This window comes from Podarcis cretensis (assembly GCF_951804945.1).
Source record: "Podarcis cretensis genome assembly, chromosome: 1".
Taxonomy (NCBI): domain Eukaryota; kingdom Metazoa; phylum Chordata; class Lepidosauria; order Squamata; family Lacertidae; genus Podarcis; species Podarcis cretensis.
In genome coordinates, this window is record NC_137170.1 from 31,612,751 (window position 1) to 31,634,689 (window position 21,939).

Genomic DNA, 21,939 nt, shown 5'->3' on the forward strand with positions numbered 1-21,939 from the left:
AATCCTCCCCAAAAAAGCTCAGCAACTCTGGGCACTTCCCTCCTAAAAAAAGCCCAACAATTCTGGGCAATCCACCCACCCCACATCCTCCCTCCAATGACAATAGGTAGATCACTGCCAATTTTTTATACTGGGAGTAGATCCCAGTCTTTTGGGAGTTGGATATGCCTGCTCTAGCACAAGTCCACTCCACTCAACATTTCACCACCAGTCATGACATTCTGCCAGAACTATAGAACAAGAGTGAAAACTTCAAAGATCTCAAATGAAAATTTCTTCCTAATCTCACATATCCCTCACTGAGGCACCAGATTAAATAATAAAATATCCTTCATATAATATATGTTGTCCGCTCCCATGACAATAATTTGAAGTGGCTATTTTGGATTTTTACATTTTCTACTTTTAGTTAGCATTTTCTTCAGACCCCCAAGCTAAATTGAATAACGGATAGAGCCATTCCTCACATTTAAACTTCCTTTAACCTCCCTATTCAATTATTCTCTTGCTATTATATTGAGCTTTCTAATGCACAACACAAAGTCTGCTCCTTGTCCAGGTATCAGTCATCCAAATTCATTGGCCCAGTTCACATGTAACACTAACAACATATACATAAAATCAATTCAAATTCAATACAGAAACCAACAGAGTATTATCATTTTAATGGGTATTTTTAATGGTATTTGCTTTATGCTGCAGCGCAGTTCTGTAGTTGTTGTAAATCTCTCATTTAGTTTGCTGCCTTGGACTCTTGAGGAAAAGCAGGATAAAAATGTTTTAACCCAAAGAAGTAGAAAAGGAGGTAGAAGAGGAAGTCACCTATGCAATTTGTTTCTGACATGCATACTCCACAAACCAAAGCAGAAGGTGATGGTTACCTGGCTGTGCAGTGTGCTGGTGAGCACCTTCGGTGGGAAGCATCAGCAAGAACATCCAAAGAATAGAGAGGAGATAGTGGATTGAACTGGAAAGACAAGAGAGAATTGGTTAACAACATTGGTTAGTAACATTAACTGAATACAGACAGTTGAACTATCCTTACCCAGTCTCTCACATTATCTGGAGTCTTACATTCCATATGTAGCAGCAGGCCAATTTCTGAGCCCAGGCCACACTGCTCACTCATCTGGAGGAGAAAACCAACTGGACTTTGAACACACCTAGTCGAGAAGGAAACACTTTTCTCCACTCTCAAGAAAGAAAGAAAACCTCTACCAATTAGGTCTGTTTTCATTTGTACAGAGCTGTGTACAAAGGAGCTTGACATCCACCTTCACTGTGAGATGTTTCTTTGATCATAGTCCACTTGAGAACCACCAGCATAGATGCCACTTTAGCATCACAAGAAGATCATTTGCAAAACCCAACTGCAGAAACAAATTGTTCTTTACAGAGATGTGAGCAATTGAAGCAATCAGTTTCAACAGTACCAATGATCACAGCTGTCAGGGGCTCAGGAGCAGAGAGAGGAAATGGAGAGCGAAGGGGAAGAATCTGAGGGCAGCGTAGGGAAGTATGAGAGTGGCCCGAGAGATTCCATGAGCTTCTCCAGCGAATCAGAAGATTCCCAGAGGGGGGCGCCGATGGCCAGGGCAAGGGGGGTCCCAGGGGGGACACACCAGAAGCAAGGGGCCAGCGGGGACTCCCAAAGCAGCAGCGAGAGATCAGGACCAGCTCCTCCACCAGAGCGTAGTGGGGGGGAAGAGTCCCATGTGTCAGGACCAGCTTCTCCTCCAGCAGGGAGAGAAGATGAATCAGGGCTGGCCACGCCTCCATCGCAGAGTGAGGGAACGGAGGGGAGGTCAGGTCCAGCTAGCCTCTCCGAAGGGGGAAGCAGTGACAGGAGCAGTGTAATGGTCAGGAGGAAGGTTGCCGGCTGGGTGCGCGCGCCAAGTTCAAATGTACAGGCGCGCGGCACAGCAGGAAACCCGGATTGGGAACCAGGTCCTAAAGCCCGCCGGAGGGAGGGGGAAGACTCAGGGGACTCAGCGTCAGAAGAGTCTAGAAAGGGCAAGACGCCAGCGGACAGGCGGACCCAGAGGAGGAAAGAGCAAAGGAAGAGGTGGAGCAAGGCTAGAGTCTTAAACTGGTGTCTGGGGGGTGGAGATTCAGACGGAGCTTCAGCGGTCTAGACTCCAAGACGTAGAGCTGCGCGCCGCGGCTTTGAAATCGAAACTGATCTTCAATAAAGACTTTTGTATATAACAAGAACTGGCGTTAGTCCTTTGTGAGCTGGGACCTCGGGCAGCTCTGACAACAGCATACTGCATTTATTTCTCCAGAAAAAGAACAAAACTTTTACCACAACAAGAAATATTTTCTTCTAAAAGGCAAGAGAGCAGCACTTGAGGTTCTTAAAAAAAACAAAAACAAAAAAAACTAAACACTATTCAAACATTAACAGAACATATGATACACTCCATGTGGTCCAGAAGGAGTGAATTAAACAGTTGGATGCCTAAACACACTCTTCCTGCATGTGAAAACTAACATGTCAATGATACAGCTGACCTCAATGGCTTCCTCCCATGTGCATGAGAAGATTTTAACATGCAACTCCCCATCAACCTATCTGTTGTAGCGTAGTCTCAGAAAGGCCCTGCTAAACAGCTGGATCAGTTCAATCTTTAATCACAGAGAACTTAAATAAATAGTAAGGAAAAGCACCAATAAACTGCAGCATTGCAAGATGTCAGTTTTTACCCTATCAACTATCTCTATGGAAGCCTGCAAATTCCAACCTTCTAAACAGCTGTAGTGCCACTTACCACTTGCTCCCAACCAAACTTCAAAGAAATTCAAATTGCTAGACTAACTGTGTAGTGCAAAAAAGCACTATTTCCTTTAAAAATAGATGCCCTCTTACTTTAATTTTGAACAATATAAACATATAAGTTATCCAGTTACTGGAAGCTCACTATAAAACCCAAGGAACTTCAAAATAATGTGAACAGCTGGTTGGAAAAAGTTTGGGCATACTGTAATCAGATTCACTTTCAGATGGATTTCAGATGAGTTTAGTTGTGGCTGCAAATTTAATTGGGAGAACTGAAGTGTAAATATTCAGTGGCTCTCCCTATTAGCAGTGGGAACCAGAACATGGGAAAACCGTCTCTAAATATACTTGGAATTACCAGCACAGCTAAGAAAGTACCAGCATGGCTAAATAACCAAGTTAAACCAACTATCAAATGCAGTAAGACTTCTTTTGAAGACAGGGAGAGAATGTTGTTGTTATTGATAATGAACAAACAATTAAAAGGGGCAGAGGGAAAAGACACTATGTTCTGGAAAATCACATGAAAATTTATTTATTCTTACATTTACATCTCACCTCTCCTTCAAGGAGCTCAAGGTGGCATTTGTTTCTCCCTCTCCTCATTTCATCCTCACAATAACCCTGTGAAATGGGTTGGGTCAGTCACTATTTCTCAGCCTAAAAATCACCAGCTGAGCTAATGGCCAAGAGGGGATTTGAACCATGGATTCTCAGGTCCTAGTCTGATGCTCTAACTACTACACTTTATTGGTGATTCAAAATGAACAGATAGAAAAATGCACCCCAAAAATGCTTTAAATAATCAGAAAGCTAGATGGAAAGGCAGCTAGAAAGAGGGAAAATGTAGGAGAAGGTCAAAGTGTTAGGCCCTAGGGAACTGTTTGATACAAGGAGTCATTGTGAAGTAAGGTCTTCCAGCATACAGTGTATGACCAAAGGAAGGTCTTTCGGCCTTGCACACAGGCTGCAAACGTGGAAAAAATTGGAGGCCACAACTTCATTCTTTCTAGAGACAGAAATCAAGTAAGAATATACAAGAGAAGCAAAGTACAGCCATCTTACCTGGTTGCGATCTCTCATTCCCATTGACGGCAACCAGAAACTAGAGAGATAGTGGAAGAGACGAAATTGGAGGAAGCATGAGAAAAGAATTGGAAAAAAGGAGGGGGAAACAGATGCACAGAGAAGAAAAGAAGAGGATTAAACATCCATGTAAGACAGGTGCATTAAAGACAGGTTTAAGACGAGGGGAATTAATCTAGGTATCAATGGATGAGAGAAACTCAATCCAATGGATGCCACACTTAAATTAACAGCAAAAAGAGTAGGGAAACCAGCACCCCATATATAAAAGGGAAATTTCAGGCATGCTCATCCACCCACCCACATGTGTGATGTCCAAGAGGATATACTAATTCAGAAATGTAGATAATTCATTAGTAACAGAAGCTGGTGACTACCTTGGGTACCCTCCCTACCATAGCCCAGCAGCTCAGGTACTTCTAATACTGAAGTTTCTTTTATTAGTCTATGCTGGGTTCTTGTGCATTTTGCCAATTCACATAGTGCAAGAATGAGGAAGATGACTACATTGACAGGAGCATTGCACTGGCCTTTTTTCTTTTTAGCACAGTGGGAAGAGGATAGGAAATGCAACAGGAATACAGAAAGGCAAGCACATAATCCCTTCTTCAAGTGATGGCTTTCTAATAAAATGGGAGGATCCTCTCTGCAAGTTGAGAAGGGGCAAATTCTGTATTATTAACCTCCCCCTCCCCCTCCCCAGACTTATAGACCTGTCAGCAGCATTCAGGTGCTTACTCTTTTTGGCAGGAATCACCAATGATGTGGCTAATCCTCTCAGTGCCCATAGCACTCATGATGGTCTCCTGAAACACAAAGTGACAGGGGGGAGGGCTGAGGCTACAATGACAGATGACAATGGATGGCCTATTTATTTAAATCTGGGCCTGCCTCAACTGGGTTTTAAAAAGGATTCAGTAAAAGGCAAATTTTAAGAGAAGAGGGGCACACAGGTATTGGGAGCTGAACCCTCCCCCAGCTAATCCCCTATAGTATGCTACCTGGACTGTCAGGGTTGGATACTGAAGAGAACCTGGCTGAGAGGGACTTCAGGAAGGTAAGCTGAAGCAGAAAGGCAGGTTTGGTTCCTCTCACCAATGTTTCCCATATGCTCTTAAAACTAGGTCTCCTATCTCCATTTCTATGTGTAATTGGGGCAGACTCAGGCTTAAACAAACAGGTCTGCTGCTATCACATGCAATATGAGCCTCAGGCACTCTCCCTCCAAAAATCAGGCAGCACAGACACACATGACACACCCATAAGACAGTGCATTCTTGTTCACATGGGGTCAGAATAAATGCATTACCCTCTGAGGAATTGAGAAGTATGACTCCAGCAGCCTTGCAAGAAGTTAACATCTGAAGGCAGCCCTGTTTAGGGAAGTGTTTAATGACTGATGTTTTAATGTGTTTTTAATATTTTGTTGGAAGCCGCCCAGAGTGGGGAAACACAGCTAGATGGGTGCTGTATAAATAATAAAAATTATTATTATTATTATTATTATTATTATTATTATTAACCTTCATGCTAAGAGAAAAATGTAATGGAAATTCATGTTTCCTACACTGCATAGAACTAACACTGTCTCTCTGTTTCCTATGACATAGTTATCCAGAAGGGCCAAAATATTACTGAATTGTCCAATAAGCATATAGCTAGAAGTCGCAGTATGGTCAATGTCTCAAGAACATGATGGATTCAGTCTGAATATTGCTGGGAGTGATTTAAGAACAGGAAATTTTACTCCTAGATAAAATCTCAGACATTCACATGAACATGTTAAAGTTTCATACATTCACTATCCCTATTAAAGTTACTATGCAGAAAGTGAGGAGGATTTTATTTCCTCTTGCTTCAAGTTCCTTCTGTGTTTCTTTCATTGGCTTGCATTTTTTCTGCTCTGTTTAGGGAAGTAGGAAAAGAACGTTTAAGACCACCCGCTTTGATCTTGGTTATTTAAAAGCTCTGACCTAAAGCCACAAGAGTCTTAATTCACTTATTTTCTGCTCCAGTTCATTAGGGTCAACAGATGCTGAAGTGCTTCAGTGGTACTGCATGTGGGGGGATTTTTTAAGTGTATATATGTCACATCATGTTCTACCTGTGTTAACCAGAACTACTTAACAATCTTGAGTAAATGAGCAAGTCCCATATAAAAACTGATTAGTCTGCTCTTGTTTGTGCATGTAAAACAACAAAAACCTAGGACTGGATTAGAATATAAGAAATGTGGTCACTCATCCAAGATCAGCCCTCTGATCTGAAACATTACCCATCCCTCACAAGTGATTAATCACATGAGGCAGCTTGCAGTCATTTCTGGTACCCCCAGACTTATTATTTCACATGAATAAAAGCAAAGGTACCCAAGACAGAGAGGGTAATGGTATGTTCTTAGTCAATAAAATAGCTTTCAGAAACTCAGCTCAGTGTCCTGTAGTTGCATATACTCACAGTTCTGTGCATGAGGTTGCTTGCCACACAGAACAAATTGCCAGGAGATTGGGATCAGGATCTGATCATCAATGGGTAGCTTATGGCCAGGAACTCTGAACACTATCACATGCAAGGTTTGTGGGGAAGCAGCAGCAGGGGTGAAAGATAGGCTATTTGTTACAGTAGAGAAATTATTAACTTAAAGTGCCGTAATGTTTAAATTTACGGTTTATTACTGTGTAAATTACAAGCCGTACTTTGGGTAATTAGCAGCTCGCTGGCGGGGAGCTTTGAATGAAACTCATTATTTATTATTACAATTTGGAAGAGAATGGGGGAGGGAGAGCAGTGACCTCCACTGCAAATGACATAGATCCCTTTAAGGTGATGAAGATAAATTAAACAAGTAAATATTATTCTTATTTTGGTTCATTAGAAGTGCCTCCTAAAAGCTTAGGGCCCTGGGCTCTTACCAGTGGCCTAGTCAAAGGCACAGTATTCACCACAACTAAATCTGCAATTCAGCAGTATTTAACTTAGCAAGATTAATAGAGCTGGGGTGTGAAAAATCTGTCAAAGACAGAGAACAAAAAAGGAAGGGACACCACTCTCCTGTACAGATGAACCAGTTAACATATAGGCTTTATGAACACAAACCCCCCAATGCACAGGACTAGATCTGGAGTTACATTGAGTGGAATTTTACTAATTCCAGAAGGCAGGAGGCGAGAAGCAACTTTTGCCCATTCTCCCTTCCCTTTGTGCATCTCTCCAAATATCTGCTATGCAGGTTTGGGAGACCCTACACTCCAGTGTTGGAAGTGGTACAAGAGGAAATTGGCTAAAATGGACACATCCTGCCTCATTCTGCCTCCAGAAAAGTCTACATCAGAGTCCTGTCCAAAAACACAAGGAATTATGTTTACAGAGGAAGATGCCTGGATCCAACCCACAGAGCTTCCAACTTCCACTCAGACAAGGATTAATTTTCCTTCAGCGAACGCTCCAGGTGAGTAAACTATTTAAAGGGTCCAGCTTCCCACAACAAACTCTGCAAACTATATTCAACCAGCCCCTTAAAGCTTAGAAAGCAGAGGTTGCAGAACTCCAGCTTTACCATACAAATGCCAAATGACAAGAAGTGCTTATGATGCATAACTCAAAACCAGAAGCCCTGCAGTCAACAGCCATTACCTTTCAGCATGTAAACACAACACATGTTCTATACCATATACCAGTGACTATATATTATAAAGTATTACAAAATCTTCCACCCCAGCTAATAATACTGCATTTCAGGGGTTCCTTCCTTGCACCTTACAACTGGCTCTTCCAGTTCTGTATTGCTTTTAATATTCAGTTGGAAGCCGCCCAGAGTGGCTGGGGAAACCCAGCCAGATGGGCAGGATATAAATACCGTATTTTTTGCTCTGTAAGACTCACTTTTTCCCTCCTAAAAAGTAAGGGGAAATGTGTGTGCGTCTTATGGAGTGAATGCAGGATGCGCAGCTATCCCAGAAGCCAGAAGAGTAAGAGGGATCACTGCACAGTGATCCCTCTTGCTGTTCTGGCTTCTGAGATTCAGAATATTTTTTCTTGTTTTCCTCCTCCAAAAACTAGGTGCGTCTTGTGGTCTGGTGCGTCTTATAGAGCGAAAAATAGGGTAAATTTGTTGTTGTTGTTGTTGTTGTTCTTATACTGCACTTTTATAGTCAGCCACCCTCCTTTCCTCAGCACTGTCCTATTGTCTAGTTTCCTGAAGCTTATTAACTTCTTAAAATTAGCTGTACCATGACTATTTGCAAGTAGCTAAGAAGTTCTGACATACGCCAACACATGAAGCAAATTTAAGGCCCATTCAAACTTTTGTTTGTCCTGTGATTTGGTCAAGTATTTTGTATCAATCTATCATCACGGGTCCGAGACGGTATTTTGTCCCACCACTTTCCCCAGGAAAACCTGCTGTTTACTGCTGAATCGGACCAGATGTCAATCCAAGAAAAACCCAAAGATAAATTTGTTCCTCTTCTGAACCAGTTGTAAAATAGCTCCTGAACAGGATTTCATGCTCTTTCCTGGGAGAGGTGTTGGGAGTGGTCTGCTTCTACCTCCTTTCTTTCTTTCCCTGCCTACCCCTGCAGGATCATGTTTCAACTTGTCTCTCCAGCTTCAAGCAGTGCACTTCTGGTTTTCTTGGAGTGCTTGCATTTTTTATTTATTCTACTTTCTCCAGCTAAGCAATCATATAAAGACTACAGTCAAATTATATACATGTTCCCGCTTTGGTTGGAACCATCATAACCAATCAAAGCTTTATTTTCTGTCTTCAATAATAAGTATTATTAAAGCTCCTAATGATTATTTTATTATCTGGTTTTCTGGTTCCCCAGTTTTCTGATTCTGTGACTCTCTGCTACAGATGGGCAGAGTTGAAGGTGGAGACAACACAAAAAGTGGACAGGGGCAAAAAAATCACAAGTAGGAACATACAACCCCGAACTGAATTGAAAACAGGTCAAAGATGGAAAATGTGGCTGGGCAAATTGTTGCATGGTCCACTTTCAGCTGCAGGTAGATCTCCCGCAAGTGATGCAGCAGTCACCAACAAATTACTATTCTCAAAAAAGCAATACCTTGCTCACCAGCCTCCTACGGCCCTTCCTGAGGCAGCGGGTAGGAACACTGGGAAGACGGTTCAAGCGGGCATGAAACCCTGGGTGGGGAGAGGAAAGAAGAGAACGCTGAAGACAGAACACTACCAAAACAAAGACCACAATAAACAGTTAGTTGTAATACAGAAACAAGAAACTAGACTGCATTCCAATTTCCAAATCTACTTACAATATTGAGCTTGGGCATGCTGTTATGCTCTCTGTATTTCTCTCTATTTACATAACCTATATGAAGAGTGACCATAGCCATATGGCAAGAAGGCAGCATGGGTTAAAGCACCCTCTTCTGACACTGTTGTAATGCATGCTGGGTGAGTAGTATTATCGCACTAAGAGCACTGAAAGTTGAACGTATTGACCAAGCTACTTAGGATAATAGGCATAATCATACATAGTCAGAACACCTTTCTGTAAGTCAGCCTGCATTTATCCACAATAAATTAGTATTTGCTTCTCAGCTACATGGTGAGTGACAAATTTCACACATCTATTAAGGAATCTGACTGACATACAGTGTCTGTCTGACTGCACAATGAACTTCCACCTGCTCAACCTCTCTCCCCCCACTCCTCCCCTTCTAGCTCCATATCATCTCGACACCGCCCCCCCAGCAGATTTTAGAAGCTACAAGTAGGAAGAGGAAGGAGGAGTCTGCTCACATAAAACCGGATGTTACCCGCAAGCATTTCAACTGTGTCAACTATCTCCACAACATTTACTGAAGGATCTCACCTCTCGTAGCTGGCCGAGAGGGCAGAAGGAATGTTGGATCTGAGATTTTTTCAAGGCTGGAATCCATTCGTTCCATGTCAGACTGGCGGTCAGTTCCCCATTTGGGCAGGAGGTTGGGGACCGTGAATCCTGAGACACATTCTCCCTCATAGAACCAATCGCTCTGTTCATCATCACCTAAAAGAGAAGGAAAAAGCTGATCCAGCACTACAAAAACCAACACCATTTGAACACTATTGGTTCTCTCCAAGCTATAACAATGAAATAAGCAGCATTCACTTCTATGAATATTCCTTGCTAGATACTAGCTAGAACCATCATGTTTGCTCATGTACCTAGAACGCAGAACTTTATCCTACATGTATTACAAAATGTCTGAACATTATTGTTTGTGTTCCAAGGTGAATTTGTCCTTTATGTTTGAGCACAAGAACACTGAAGGAGCGTCTCCACCCCCATCATTCTGCCCGGACACTGAGGTCCAGTGCCGAGGGCCTTCTGGCCGTTCCCTCCCTGCGAGAAGCCAAGTTACAGGGAACCAGGCAGAGGGCCTTCTCAGTAGTGGCACCCGCCCTGTAGAACACCCTCCCACCAGATGTCAAAGAGAAAAACAACTACCAGACTTTTAGAAGACATCTGAAGGCAGCCCTGTTTAGGGAACCTTTTAATGTTTAATAGACTATTGTATTTTAATATTCTGTTGGAAGCCACCCAGAGTGGCTGGGGAAACCCAGTCAGATGGGCAGGGTAGAAATAATAAATGATTATTCTTATTATACAACTATATATACGTTGTAAAAAAAAATCAACCTGAATTTGAAAGCTAGAGGAAGACCCCTCAGCCTTCAAAAAACTGGGGGGGGGTCCAAACAAGACTCTCAAAAGTGGGGGGGTGTCACATTTTCTCAAATACACACAGTATTTCAATGCTGAGACAATGCAACTGCCCCATGAGAAAACCACTGCTTTGAAGGAAGGCATAGATTTGTTGCAACAGAAGAACAATTACAAGTTTACTGAACAAAACCAAACACAAGACATAAGCATTTAGAAAAGGCATACAATTTTCTCTCAAGACCAATTATGAATACATGAAACCCAATATTCTCTGGTACTCCTATTGTCTAGCACTTACCTAATTTGGACATTAACTCTGAGTAGTGGTCTTTTCTACTTCATCCTTACACATGAAAAAAGGACAGTGCTGAGAGCAGTTGGCCCTTTTTTTCTAATATTCTATATTTCTCAACATGGACGCTGCTAAATATTCTCCGATAGCTTGCAAGCTCTCCAGTTTTATTATTATTTAGAAAGTAACAAAAGAGGACTGTTTTGATACTGAACAAGAGTCGTGATCTAAATTAACAGAAAGTCTTGTAGCAGCTAAAAAACTAACACATTTATTATGGAATAAGCTTTAGTCTGCGATTATCATCCAAGGACCTTCTTCAAGTGCCTCCTCCATGAGAACAGGCCTTTTTGGTGGTGGTTCTTCATTTGTAGACTGCTCTCCCCAGGGAGGCTCAGCTGGATGCCTTCATTACATATCTTCAGGCGCCAGATAAAAACGTCTCTGTATCAGGCCTTTGGCTGATTAACATTCTATGGCACTTTAGATGTTTTGGGTGGGTGTGTTATTGGTTTCTTTTTGTTTTATTATGTACTTTGTGTTCTCATTTTGTATTTTTAAGTTGTGAACAGCCCTGTTATCTTCAGATGAAGGGCAGTATACAAATTAAATAAATAAATAAATAAATAAATACTTTAAGCATAAAATTAAAGAAGAGAAACATAAGAATATAGTTACCTTGGCGACCTTCATCATTGGTAAAAAGGCCAGTGTCACTACTGCTGCACACACTACTGGTTTCACTGAAAAGAGAACAGAGAAAATTAAGCACAAATGCAATTGATATAATCCACTTTGCAAAAAACTCTTCACTGCAGGAGGGTCTCAAAGCACTCTCTAGACAGCACACAATAATGGTATTGCTTTATTCATCTTTACAGCCTGGTTGACCCACACATGGGATGTCAGGAGACACTTAAATGAGCAGCACAGTGGTGGCCTATCAATTTAGATGAGTATCACATATGAATCTTATAAAGGGTTTTGATATATAGTAATCCTAAAAAGCAAATTAGTTTAGAGACATTGATTAATATTCCTGCAGATGCTATTTTACTAAGAAAGAAACCAGGAGAGGGTAAGCAAACAGGTGTTTCAGTTACCCAATTATGGAAAAGTAAGTTATTATTATTATAAATTAAATTTGTATGATGCTCTTCATCCGTACAGGATGGGCGGTTCACAATATGAAAATACAAGATAAAAATTGTTAATGTGTGCCAATGATATCTAGCTACTTTATACTCTATTTCTTTTTCTCCTACAGTCATAATGAAGAATATAGTGCAAACACAATGGTAATACTGTGTATTAACACCTCCACTGTCAAAAGTGTATGTTTCTGAATACCAGTTTTCTGGGAATCACAGGTCGACAGGGTGCTGCTGCATTCAGGTCCTGCTTGTGTGCTTCCCACAGGCATCTGTTTGGCCACTGGAACAGGATGCAGGACTATTGGCCTGTTCCAGTGACATAACATACAATATTTTAGCCTCTCTTTCAAATGGCATCATGTCTTATAAGAAAGAATTATATGAAGCACATAAGCAGCTGCCAATTACACCAGGCTTTCAATTTGGTCACTGAAATTCTATTAAGAGATGGTGCTCCCCCTGAACACCAAAGTTCAACTTGAAAACAAGTAATATAATATTTGTAAAATGACTGGCTTCCCTGAACACTAAATTTGTATGTGGGGACTTAATACTGGGATTAGAACAATTCAATTATTGTGGTGCATTGGAAAAGACAAGCACAAAATTCACTTGGAACGCATTACATTTCATGATTTAAACTACAAGAAACAGCAGAGCACAACAGCAAATAAAAACCAGAAGAATCAAGAAAATAGGAGTAGTCAACATGGTGCCTTTCAGATGGTTCGGACTACAGTTCCCATCAGCCCCAGGCCCCCGGCCAACATGGTCAATTGTCAGGTTTCATGGGACTTGTAGTTCAAAACATCATGTTGGCTATCCCTGCAATAAAACCAGTTATTGTAGGCCTCGGCAAACAAAAAAGGGTCTTCACATGGTGCCAGCAAAGACGTCAGACTTGACACTAGGAAAGCCCTTGCTCTGGCTGCTGCCCATCTAGTTTCAAAGTATACATGAGTGTTGTGGGAAGACTTGGAGGGTGGCATCCAATAAAAATAATAGCCTTTGGGCAGTCTCATGCAGCAGAAAATGGTCCTTCAGGTAGCTAGATCTTAAACCATTTAAGGGTTTAAAGGTAATCATCAGCATTTTCTATTTTGCCCAAAAACCAATGAAGTTGCTTCAGGACTGGTGAAATACACTCCGTTTAGTGTGCTGCTCTCAGTTACTCGCTTTCAAGAAGTGTTCAAAGGCAGTTCTACATACTTCCTTCAATAGTCATGGAATGAAGAATGTCGGTTCTGTAGTTATTTGGCACTGTTCAATCATGACACAATGAGCAAATAAGAAGATGTATTCGAAGAGAAATAACTGTAGGGAATGAAATTATATTCTCCTTCAGACATTGCCAGCAATCTGTTACAGAATAATTAAGAGTACAAAGAAAATGAGAACAACTGATTGGGTGTTTGCAAGGCAAAGTGAATGATGATATGAGACATGTTTTATGAGCAGCGGCAACATTACAGAATTTCTCAGCCTTACAGTCATTTTGTCACTCTAACTGATGAAACTTGAATTTTAACCAGCAGATGAGTATTAGATTAGTTAACTAGAACAAAGGGACACCATTGACAAAATCTGATGGATAAGAAGATGCAGTTGGAAAAGGGACTTACATTTCTTACAGGATAGTGGTGTATGTACAGTGATTAACTTTCTTTGCCTATTGATTTCATTAAAATGCAAAATGATTATTTCTGAAGCTCCATAGCTATTCATGGTATGTCAAGTAAACAATTCCCAGTACCAAACAGACACTTAGACAATACCCTATCAACTATTCTGCATTCTTTCACTTTCATAAAGTATTATTTTACAAAATGAATCTAAAAAATATAATCAGGAGCATCTCGGGATTTTATCCAATGAAGTAGTCCCATTTGCGCAACAGAATTTCCCCTGTATCTTCCTCTCCCCATCCACCCCCTAATCTGCTTCAGAGAGTTGGGAGAAATTCCCAGAACAGATTTGGGAGGACATGGTGGGGGAGGAAAAGAGCAGTTACAGAAGAAGTTTTGCACAAACAGGACAACATTGTTGAATACAACTCAGTTTCTTGTAAACAACTCAAGATAATACAGTAGGCTAAGTGCTGCTAAGTGTGAGCACCTTTGGGAGGACAGATGGGATATAAATTTAACAAACAGATAATTAATGAACCCATGGTAGAAGAATTCCTGCTCACAAACTTCTAGTCATTCATCTGGTCAACTGCAGTGAATTAAAATCAGCCATGCTACAAAGTACTAACATATGCCCAAACTGGCTTTTTTAAAAAAGGTAACAAGTAACATTTACAGTGGTACCTTGGTTCACGAATTTAATCCGTTCCAAGTCTGTTATTAAACCAAAACGTTCTTCAAAGCACAGCCAAGGTGTGCTTTCCCATGGCAGCGGGGGACTCAATTTACAAATGGAACACACTCAACAGGAAGCGAAACATATCCTGCTTCCAATACAAAGTTCACAAACCAAAACAACTACTTCTGGGTTTGCAGTGTTCTTAATCCAAGTTGTTCATAAACTAAGCTGTTCTTAAACCAAGATATCACTGTACACTTATTTGCAAGGCTGCATGCAGCCATGAACTTCACTGGGTTACTTGCACAAGTTACTGTGTATATAATCCGCCTTTCAGAATTGTTGTGAAGTTAAACTTTCATTTTGGCCTATTTTAATGAAGCGTGGAATACAAATACAATAACAAAAGATAACTGCTGATTTGGCACTCTTATGTACTTCTTATGTTCCTTCTAACTTCTGAAAACCAGCTTTTTACTACTATAAAACTTCAAGAAGCAATCACACTATAGTCTGAGCTACAAGAAATACCACTCCAAGTTTGCACTCAGGAAATATAAACATATTACACATAGGAATGGTGAATGTAATGCCTGACATCAGCTCAATACCAGTCTTTTATTAAAGTGGCTTTCAGTGCAGCCACAGAAGACATCACAGAACCAGTGTTTGCAATTAGCTAGTTGCCAGGTGTGTTTTGTGACAGGAGTGGGTCCAACTGCAACCATGTGGAGATCTCTGGATGCCAGATTGGCAACTGACTTCTCCATCTCGCTGACTCCCAACTTTCTTAAGCAGGTAAGCAGAAAAGCTTTATTAAGTGCATTTATATCCCACCTTTTTCTCCAAGGAGTACAAGGTTCACCACATCCTCAGAATCCTTACAATGATCCCACGAGGAAGGTTAAGAGGCTATAACTGGTCCAAGGTCACCCAGTGAGCTTCATGACTGAGCGGGGATTTGAACCCTGATCTCCAAGGTCCTATTCTGACACTCTTAACCACTATAGTCTGAGCTATAAGAAATACCACTCCAAATTTGCATCATCATTTGTAATATCTCCAGGAAATGCAAACGTATTACACACAGGAATGGGGAACATAATGCCTGACATCAGCTCAATACCAGTCTTTTGTTAAAGAGGCTTCCTAGAGCACTTCTACTATGGAGCAGCTATATAAAATTTAAGTAGGAAAATAAATACAGTATAGGGAAAGCAAAATGTCACTTAATAGAAGGATCTGAAATATTTTCCTTGAGACTTGGATTTGTTTTATTCTGCATTGTTTTATTCGATGTTTTAATATGTTGAAAAGCGCTTCGAGATTTTTTTCTTTCAAATATAAAGCGGTATAGAAATGAATAACAATAGTAAATTACACATAAACCCCACAAAAAAGTGGCACCTAGACATTCTGTGGCTGCGACCACAACCTAGGTTTAAGGTGCCATTTGGTAATTAGCTTATATATATGGATTTCTAACTCTTGACAGTGTTGGGGAATCTTCCAACCAAGGCCTTCTTGTTTGGCCATGTTGTCAGGAGTTCGTATTGTACTTCTTTTACATTTTATATATAACACTGTTTTAGAAGCACCATCACCTACTACAAATTCCCAAAGTAAGGTGGAGGAACTAAACTAAACTAATAAATCACTAGATGGTTGTTACAGGTCTACAGAATTATATATCTTACTGTAGCTTCAGCCCAAAGGTTCATGCAAGGAAACCAGAGTTTCTTCACCCTGCACACAGATGGCAAAGCACACTATCCTTTAGTATAGGCCTTGCAGTCCAGTAAGCACTGATTAATGACCTCCAGTTACAATGGAGGCTACTTACTTTAACCACAAAATAATGAATGCTATTGATCCGACAAGCTACTGCTATAGAGTGTTATTGATCATCCAATCTTTTGTTAAAATGGCCCTCATTTAGCAATTGCACTGTTGCAAACACCTGGAGCAAAGCATGCCTATAATTAAATAGCCTGGAAGAGTTAAATTGAGAGGTGATGGACAGATCTCAGCTCTCCCCCATTTAGTTCTGCTCCTGAGCTATTGTTTGTGTCAGGAAGGATATTGATTTTCTATAAAAATAAGAAAACAAGAGGCACAGAGGGGGTGCAGAAGGTCAGGCCGGGCTGAAGGAGGTGGGGGAGGCTGACACTCTGTCTCTGTCACTTGCCTTCTAGGAGTAGGGATTCCCCCCCCCCCCCACGCAACCTCTAATACATTAGCTCAACTGGGCTCTCAAGAGCTACTTCAGGCTATCACCAAACAAACTGTCCGTCAAAGGAGAAAATAAGTGAACAACAAAGAGGGAAACAAGTGGGTGGTCTGATAAGTCTAGTATTTAACAAGCCATGGAATGCAGCAACTAAGGTGGTGATTCAGCATGGTGTTTTAGTTAGAATCATGCACTACAAAGAAAAATTTAATTAGCGTTACCAAAAGGAAGTTAAGATATACTCAGCAAGTCAAAAAACATGTATATGATTGGTTGCACTACTTCCAAACAAATGAAATGTTTAAAAAGGATTGCAAAGAGAGGAAATATATTGAAGGAGAGTCTAGATTTCAGAAAGAGATAATAAATAATGATTATAAGGTATTGTCAAAAATGTACAAAATGCTATTGGAATGGCAAACAAAGGACGAAGAAGTTAAATCGGTTATGATACATTGGGCCAGGGACTTTGGTTATAATATACAGTTATCAGATTGGGAGAAGGTATGGAAGGAAAATATGAAATTCACTGCATGCATGACGATAAAGGAAAACATTATGAAAATGGTATATAGATGGTATATCACTCCCGTTAAATTAGCAAAAATGTATAAGACATGTAACAAATGTTGGAAATGTAAGGAAAGGGAAGGGTCATTTTATCATATGTGGTGGGAGTGTAAGAAAGTAAAAGGCTTCTGGGAAATGATATATAATGAGTTGAAAAAGATGTTTAAATATACGTTTGTGAAGAAACCAGAAGCCTTTTTGTTAGGAATTACAGGAAGAGAAATTAATAGAAGTGATCATAAACTTTTTCAATATGCAGTGACTGTGGCAAGAATTTTAATGGCTCAAAAATGGAAACAAGAAGAATTACCAACATTGGAAGAATGGAGACGGAAACTGATGGACTTTGCTGAATTAGATAAACTGACAGGAAAAATTAGATACCAAAAAGATCACAAGTTCACACAGGACTGGAGAAAGTTTACGATTTATCTGGAAAATATTTGTGATGAACAGACAACGCTAGTTGGATTTAAAGAGGCTTTGTGAGGAGAAAGGGTATTGTAAGAGGGAAAAGAGCTGTAAAGATTTATTAACTGGCAATACAATTACAAAGGAAATGTGAACCAAATTTAATATTATGAGGATTGTGGAGGGAGCGGGGGGAAGTCCAAAAGAATTTTGTATTACAGTGGATACGAATGTGTTATTTAAATTTGTAAAAGAAAAATTTTCTTAAAAAAATTAATTAAAAAAAAAAAAAGATATACTCAGCAAGTCTAAAAGACCTGAATCAATTTTGTTAGCCCTACTAATAGAAGTACAAATTTACTATTCCTATGAACATTGGTTGGCTACAATTTTATTATTGTCCCTCCAAAACATGCCTGTGTCAGCCTTACAAATGGCAACAAAAGCATTTGACAGCACAAAGCTTTGAACTGCAATCCTAAACACTCTTCTAGAAAGCAGGTTCCCTTGAACACAGTGGAACTTACTTCTTAATATATAAGCACAGGATTGTGATATAAATTAATGCAAGAATTCAGCTAACGTCCTGCCTGGAAAGAACACAACTGCTACTAAAAAAAAAAAAAATCAAAGCATTAAAGGCTCCATTTCTACAGTGGTTCTATTTCTTGTGAGGTTGTGGACGGGTTTTAAAGCAGAGGTGTGATGGTCATTTGTCTTGGTTGCTTTAGTTGACATTCCTACACTGCAGAGGGTTGGACTAGATGACCCTTGGAGTCCCTTTCTATTATTCACAACTCTACTGCAATCATCAGCATGTACCATTAATTTGTATGCCCTTTCTTTGGAGGATTTTGCCCCAAGTAGTTCACAGCTTGTCAAATGAAATACAGTATGTTATAGCAATATGCACTACACAGCTACATGATACAAAAGAAAGGCCTAGACATCTCACCATTCTGACATGTTTTCATCAGAGCCTTGTTTCTGTTCATCTGCTTCACATTCCATCCTCTCATTTCTTCCCCCTTTGTTGAGGAAGGCTCTCGTCTCTGCCGACTCACAAAGTCCTCGGCTTGATGATGTCCAAGGAGCATTCTCCTTCCAACGTGACAAGCGCTGCTTCTTAGCAGATTTGAACCTGCAACCCTTCTCATAACTCCATTCAGATACTCTGAGTTTTTGCTGGAGGCTAGCAGCCACCTCTGAAGTCACACGCTTAACTTTTCGACGGCGCCTTAGCGGCCGGCAAGGTGCATTCTCAGTGAATGAGTCTGACTCGTGCCACGAGTGCTGCTTACTTCTCAGAGTTGCACTGAGCGTTGGATGGCGTTTGGCTACTGCCATGTCATCTGAGTCACTGAAGTTAGCAGTCAGCACTTCCCGACAGTCCTCAACAACTTCATCCAGGCTGGATTCAGATGCTCCACTGTAACAACAAGCATGCTCTGCTTGGTGTGTTAGGTCTGAACGCCGTTTGCGTCCTCGCCTTTTGCGAAGCTGCCGTCGCTGCTGCCTTGGGCTAAGAGTCATTTCTTCCCACAGCTCATCCAGCTTGTTCTGTTCAGAAGTCTGCTCAAGGGCTGAGGCCAAATCATGCACCAATTCATCCATGGGCAATGTCTGCCAAAATAAAAGTAAACAATTAGAATTAGCCATCATGTTAGAACATAAAATTCACATCATGTATTTTCAGCCTAGTAACCAACGCACATCTACCCATAACTGTTTTTGATTGTATACCACAATTGTGGCTTGCCTTTTTAAAAATGCTTCACCTTTCCAGCTAAAGGTACTGAAGTGTACTTTGCCTCATGCACACACCAAGACTACTTTTCTACTTAAGAAAAGATGGGGAAAGAAAACTAACCCCAAAAACAACTCACAGGAAAGAAAAGCTCTGTTCAATCTCTCCAAGACAAATAAGAACTAAGGCCCAAGCAGCCTTAAGAAACCATTTCAGCTATATAACCAGGCAGTACGAGTCCCCTGGATGAAGTACTGTACACAACAAGAGTTATCACATCTCAGTCTAATATATCCTATGGGTTCGCTGCAAGAATAAGTGAAGAGAAACCATGTTCACCACCCTAAGCTGCTTGGAGGAAATGTGATTGTGATCCCATCTGGCATCCTGTAGTCTTTAGAACTGTTTCTATCACTACACGTATGTGACCATCCATAAACATACCACATATAGTATTAAAAGAGAAGGCTAGCAAACTTGTTACAGGGGACAAGTCAAGAAATACGGTAATTTTCGGTTTGCAACCCTGCTCCTAACTTGCCTAACAGACACCTCCTTGCTCTTACATCCATTTCACCCGGCCTGCCACTTTGCATTAGGGTTGGTGAGAGAATGGAAACAGGAGAGGCTGTTCCTTTTTCCTAACCCTCATTCTTATCCCAGCTGCTGCCTGAACCCTAACAGGCAAACAGCCCCAGGTTCGCTCTCTAGCAAGGACACCTGCCTGAAACCCAGGAGGACGGCCGCTGACAGCCAATGCAGGCAACACCAGCTACTTCCCTGCTTACCTTCTCCTTCAGAAACTGCCTCCCCCTTCAGCAGGGTGGCACCGAATACCGGCGAATGGCGAGCAACAATAGGAAAGGGGCCTATTGTCCTCGTGTCTCTGCCTGCGTCGACGGGACGGCCAGATGGGCGGACTCGACGGGAGCCCAACAGTCTTCCCTGCGCGGCGGCCGCCTCCGTAAACAACCACCGCACCCCGCCCGCCTGCTCGGGCGGCCTCCCCTGGAGCACCAAGGGCCTCTTCGCTCTAAGCCGGCCTCCCCCCCCCCTCCCTTGCCCGTTTCCGCAGCTCGGCCTCGCCTTCCGGAGACTTCGCCCCCGGCCCCCTCCGACGGCTTACCCGGCTCCCGCGACGGCCTCTCAGGCCTCATCCACCCCTCACCACAGCCGCCTCTTCCGTAGGCCTCTCCAACTCGGCGCCGAGTCCGTTCCACACGCCACTTCCGGTTCTCGGAGCGGAGACCTGCGGGCGAACGGGGTGGGGGTCGGAACGTCACTTCCTCCCCTTGCAGAAGCGGTGACATCACGCCCCTGACCGGCTGCATCTCTCTCGCGCGCTCTCGGACGCCGCAGTGCCTCGGCTGAGGCGGGAGGAGGAGGGACGGTGCTGAGTGGGTTTCCTCCACTTGCCCGTCCTGTCCAGACATCCTTGGGGTGGCTTCCGCGGGGAGGTGGAAGGCGACATCCCAGCCAAGCCCAGCAGCATCCCCCTGTGAGGGAGGTGGGGCTCTGTCCTTCTCGAGAAGGGCTTACCCACGCCCAGCAACTGCGTGTTGGGTCCCAAGGACAAAACACGCCACCCGCGTGTCCAGATCGGTGGCGAGGTGGAAAGCATTTTTGGTCCTCCCCGAGGCTTTATTTTCCCGTCTGATGAAATGGACGAAAGCTTGTGCCATAATAAGTTTTAAGATGCCACGAGGTTCTCGTTTTTGCTCCTTCAGACTACGTTAGTATAGAGAGAGAGAGAGAGAGGGGCAAACGTCGCATTTTACGCGTGTGCCTCTTTCGCAGTTCAGAAGGTATGCGTGTATTTTGTGCTTAGATGTCCTATGCAAAGTGAGCATCAGCCCAAGCGGTCCCTTTTTCTTTGTCCCATTTATATTGTGTTTTTCCCCCTCCTGGATACTCAGATCTGGGTACAGAGCAGGCTCCTGTGCAGGCACTGACTAGACCTTCTTGACGGCAAAAAAAATAATAATAATTGTTCCGTACATCTGTTGCCAGAAGTCAGAACACCAGGACTCTGGTTCTTTCACTTTAGATTTTGTGTCCAGCGCAGACTATTGCATTCAGTCATGCTCTTGTCTTTTCCACCTATGTAGAATAAGTTGGTACTGTTCTTTATTTGGGGCTTTATATATTTAACGAATCCCCATTCAGTTATGGAGCTCCTTGAGTGACCTTGGGCAAATTACTCTCAGTCTAACATCCACCACAGAGCTGTTTTGAGAATAATGGGGGGGGGGGGTTACATCACCTTGGACTCAGTAGAGAAAAGGCATTAATAATGAAGTTACCCCACGCATTCAGCACAAACTAGAAGTTTAGAATGGTGAGTTTAGTCTACACAATTGTGAGAAGATTGGAATTGATGTAGAGCAGAGTATAAGAACATGGGGGCAGTGAAAACAATCACGTCTTGGAACAGGTGGGGGATACCACACTTCCTCCCACACTGTAGAACCGCACTCTTAGCCAGCATGACTGTACGAAAAGGTGGTGGGAAGTCAGCCTTGTGTTTAATGAGTCACCTGCTGTGGGTTAAACCACAGAGCCTAGGACTTGCCGATCAGTCGGTGGTTCGAATCCCTGTGACGGGGTGAGCTCCCGTTGCTCAGTCCCTGCTCCTGTCCACCTAGCAGTTCGAAAGCACGTCAAAGTGCAAGTAGATAAATAG

At 42.0% G+C, this 21,939-nt stretch overlaps 1 protein-coding gene across 7 annotated transcripts in view; it reads right to left on the reverse strand.

Moving 5' to 3' along the window:
* GPATCH2L (G-patch domain containing 2 like) overlaps positions 1-20,531 on the reverse strand; it is a 37,261-nt gene extending 16,730 nt beyond the window's left edge. For 3 of the 7 annotated variants that reach the window (XM_079972552.1, XM_079972550.1, XM_079972554.1), the window contains exons 1-8: positions 20,383-20,531; positions 18,465-19,132; positions 11,516-11,580; positions 9,709-9,885; positions 8,938-9,017; positions 4,604-4,671; positions 3,845-3,884; positions 882-967 (exon numbers count right to left, since the gene is read on the reverse strand). In XM_079972552.1, the coding sequence (XP_079828678.1) occupies positions 882-967; positions 3,845-3,884; positions 4,604-4,671; positions 8,938-9,017; positions 9,709-9,885; positions 11,516-11,580; positions 18,465-19,123 (1,175 nt within the window). In that variant the 5' untranslated portion in view covers positions 19,124-19,132; positions 20,383-20,531. Of the gene's footprint in view, positions 1-881; positions 968-3,844; positions 3,885-4,603; positions 4,672-8,937; positions 9,018-9,708; positions 9,886-11,515; positions 11,581-18,464; positions 19,133-20,044; positions 20,272-20,382 lie in introns of those variants that run through there. The other 4 variants (XR_013837850.1, XR_013837851.1, XM_079972551.1 and 1 more) reach the window with 3 other exon arrangements.
* Positions 20,532-21,939: the final 1,408 nt, after the last annotated feature.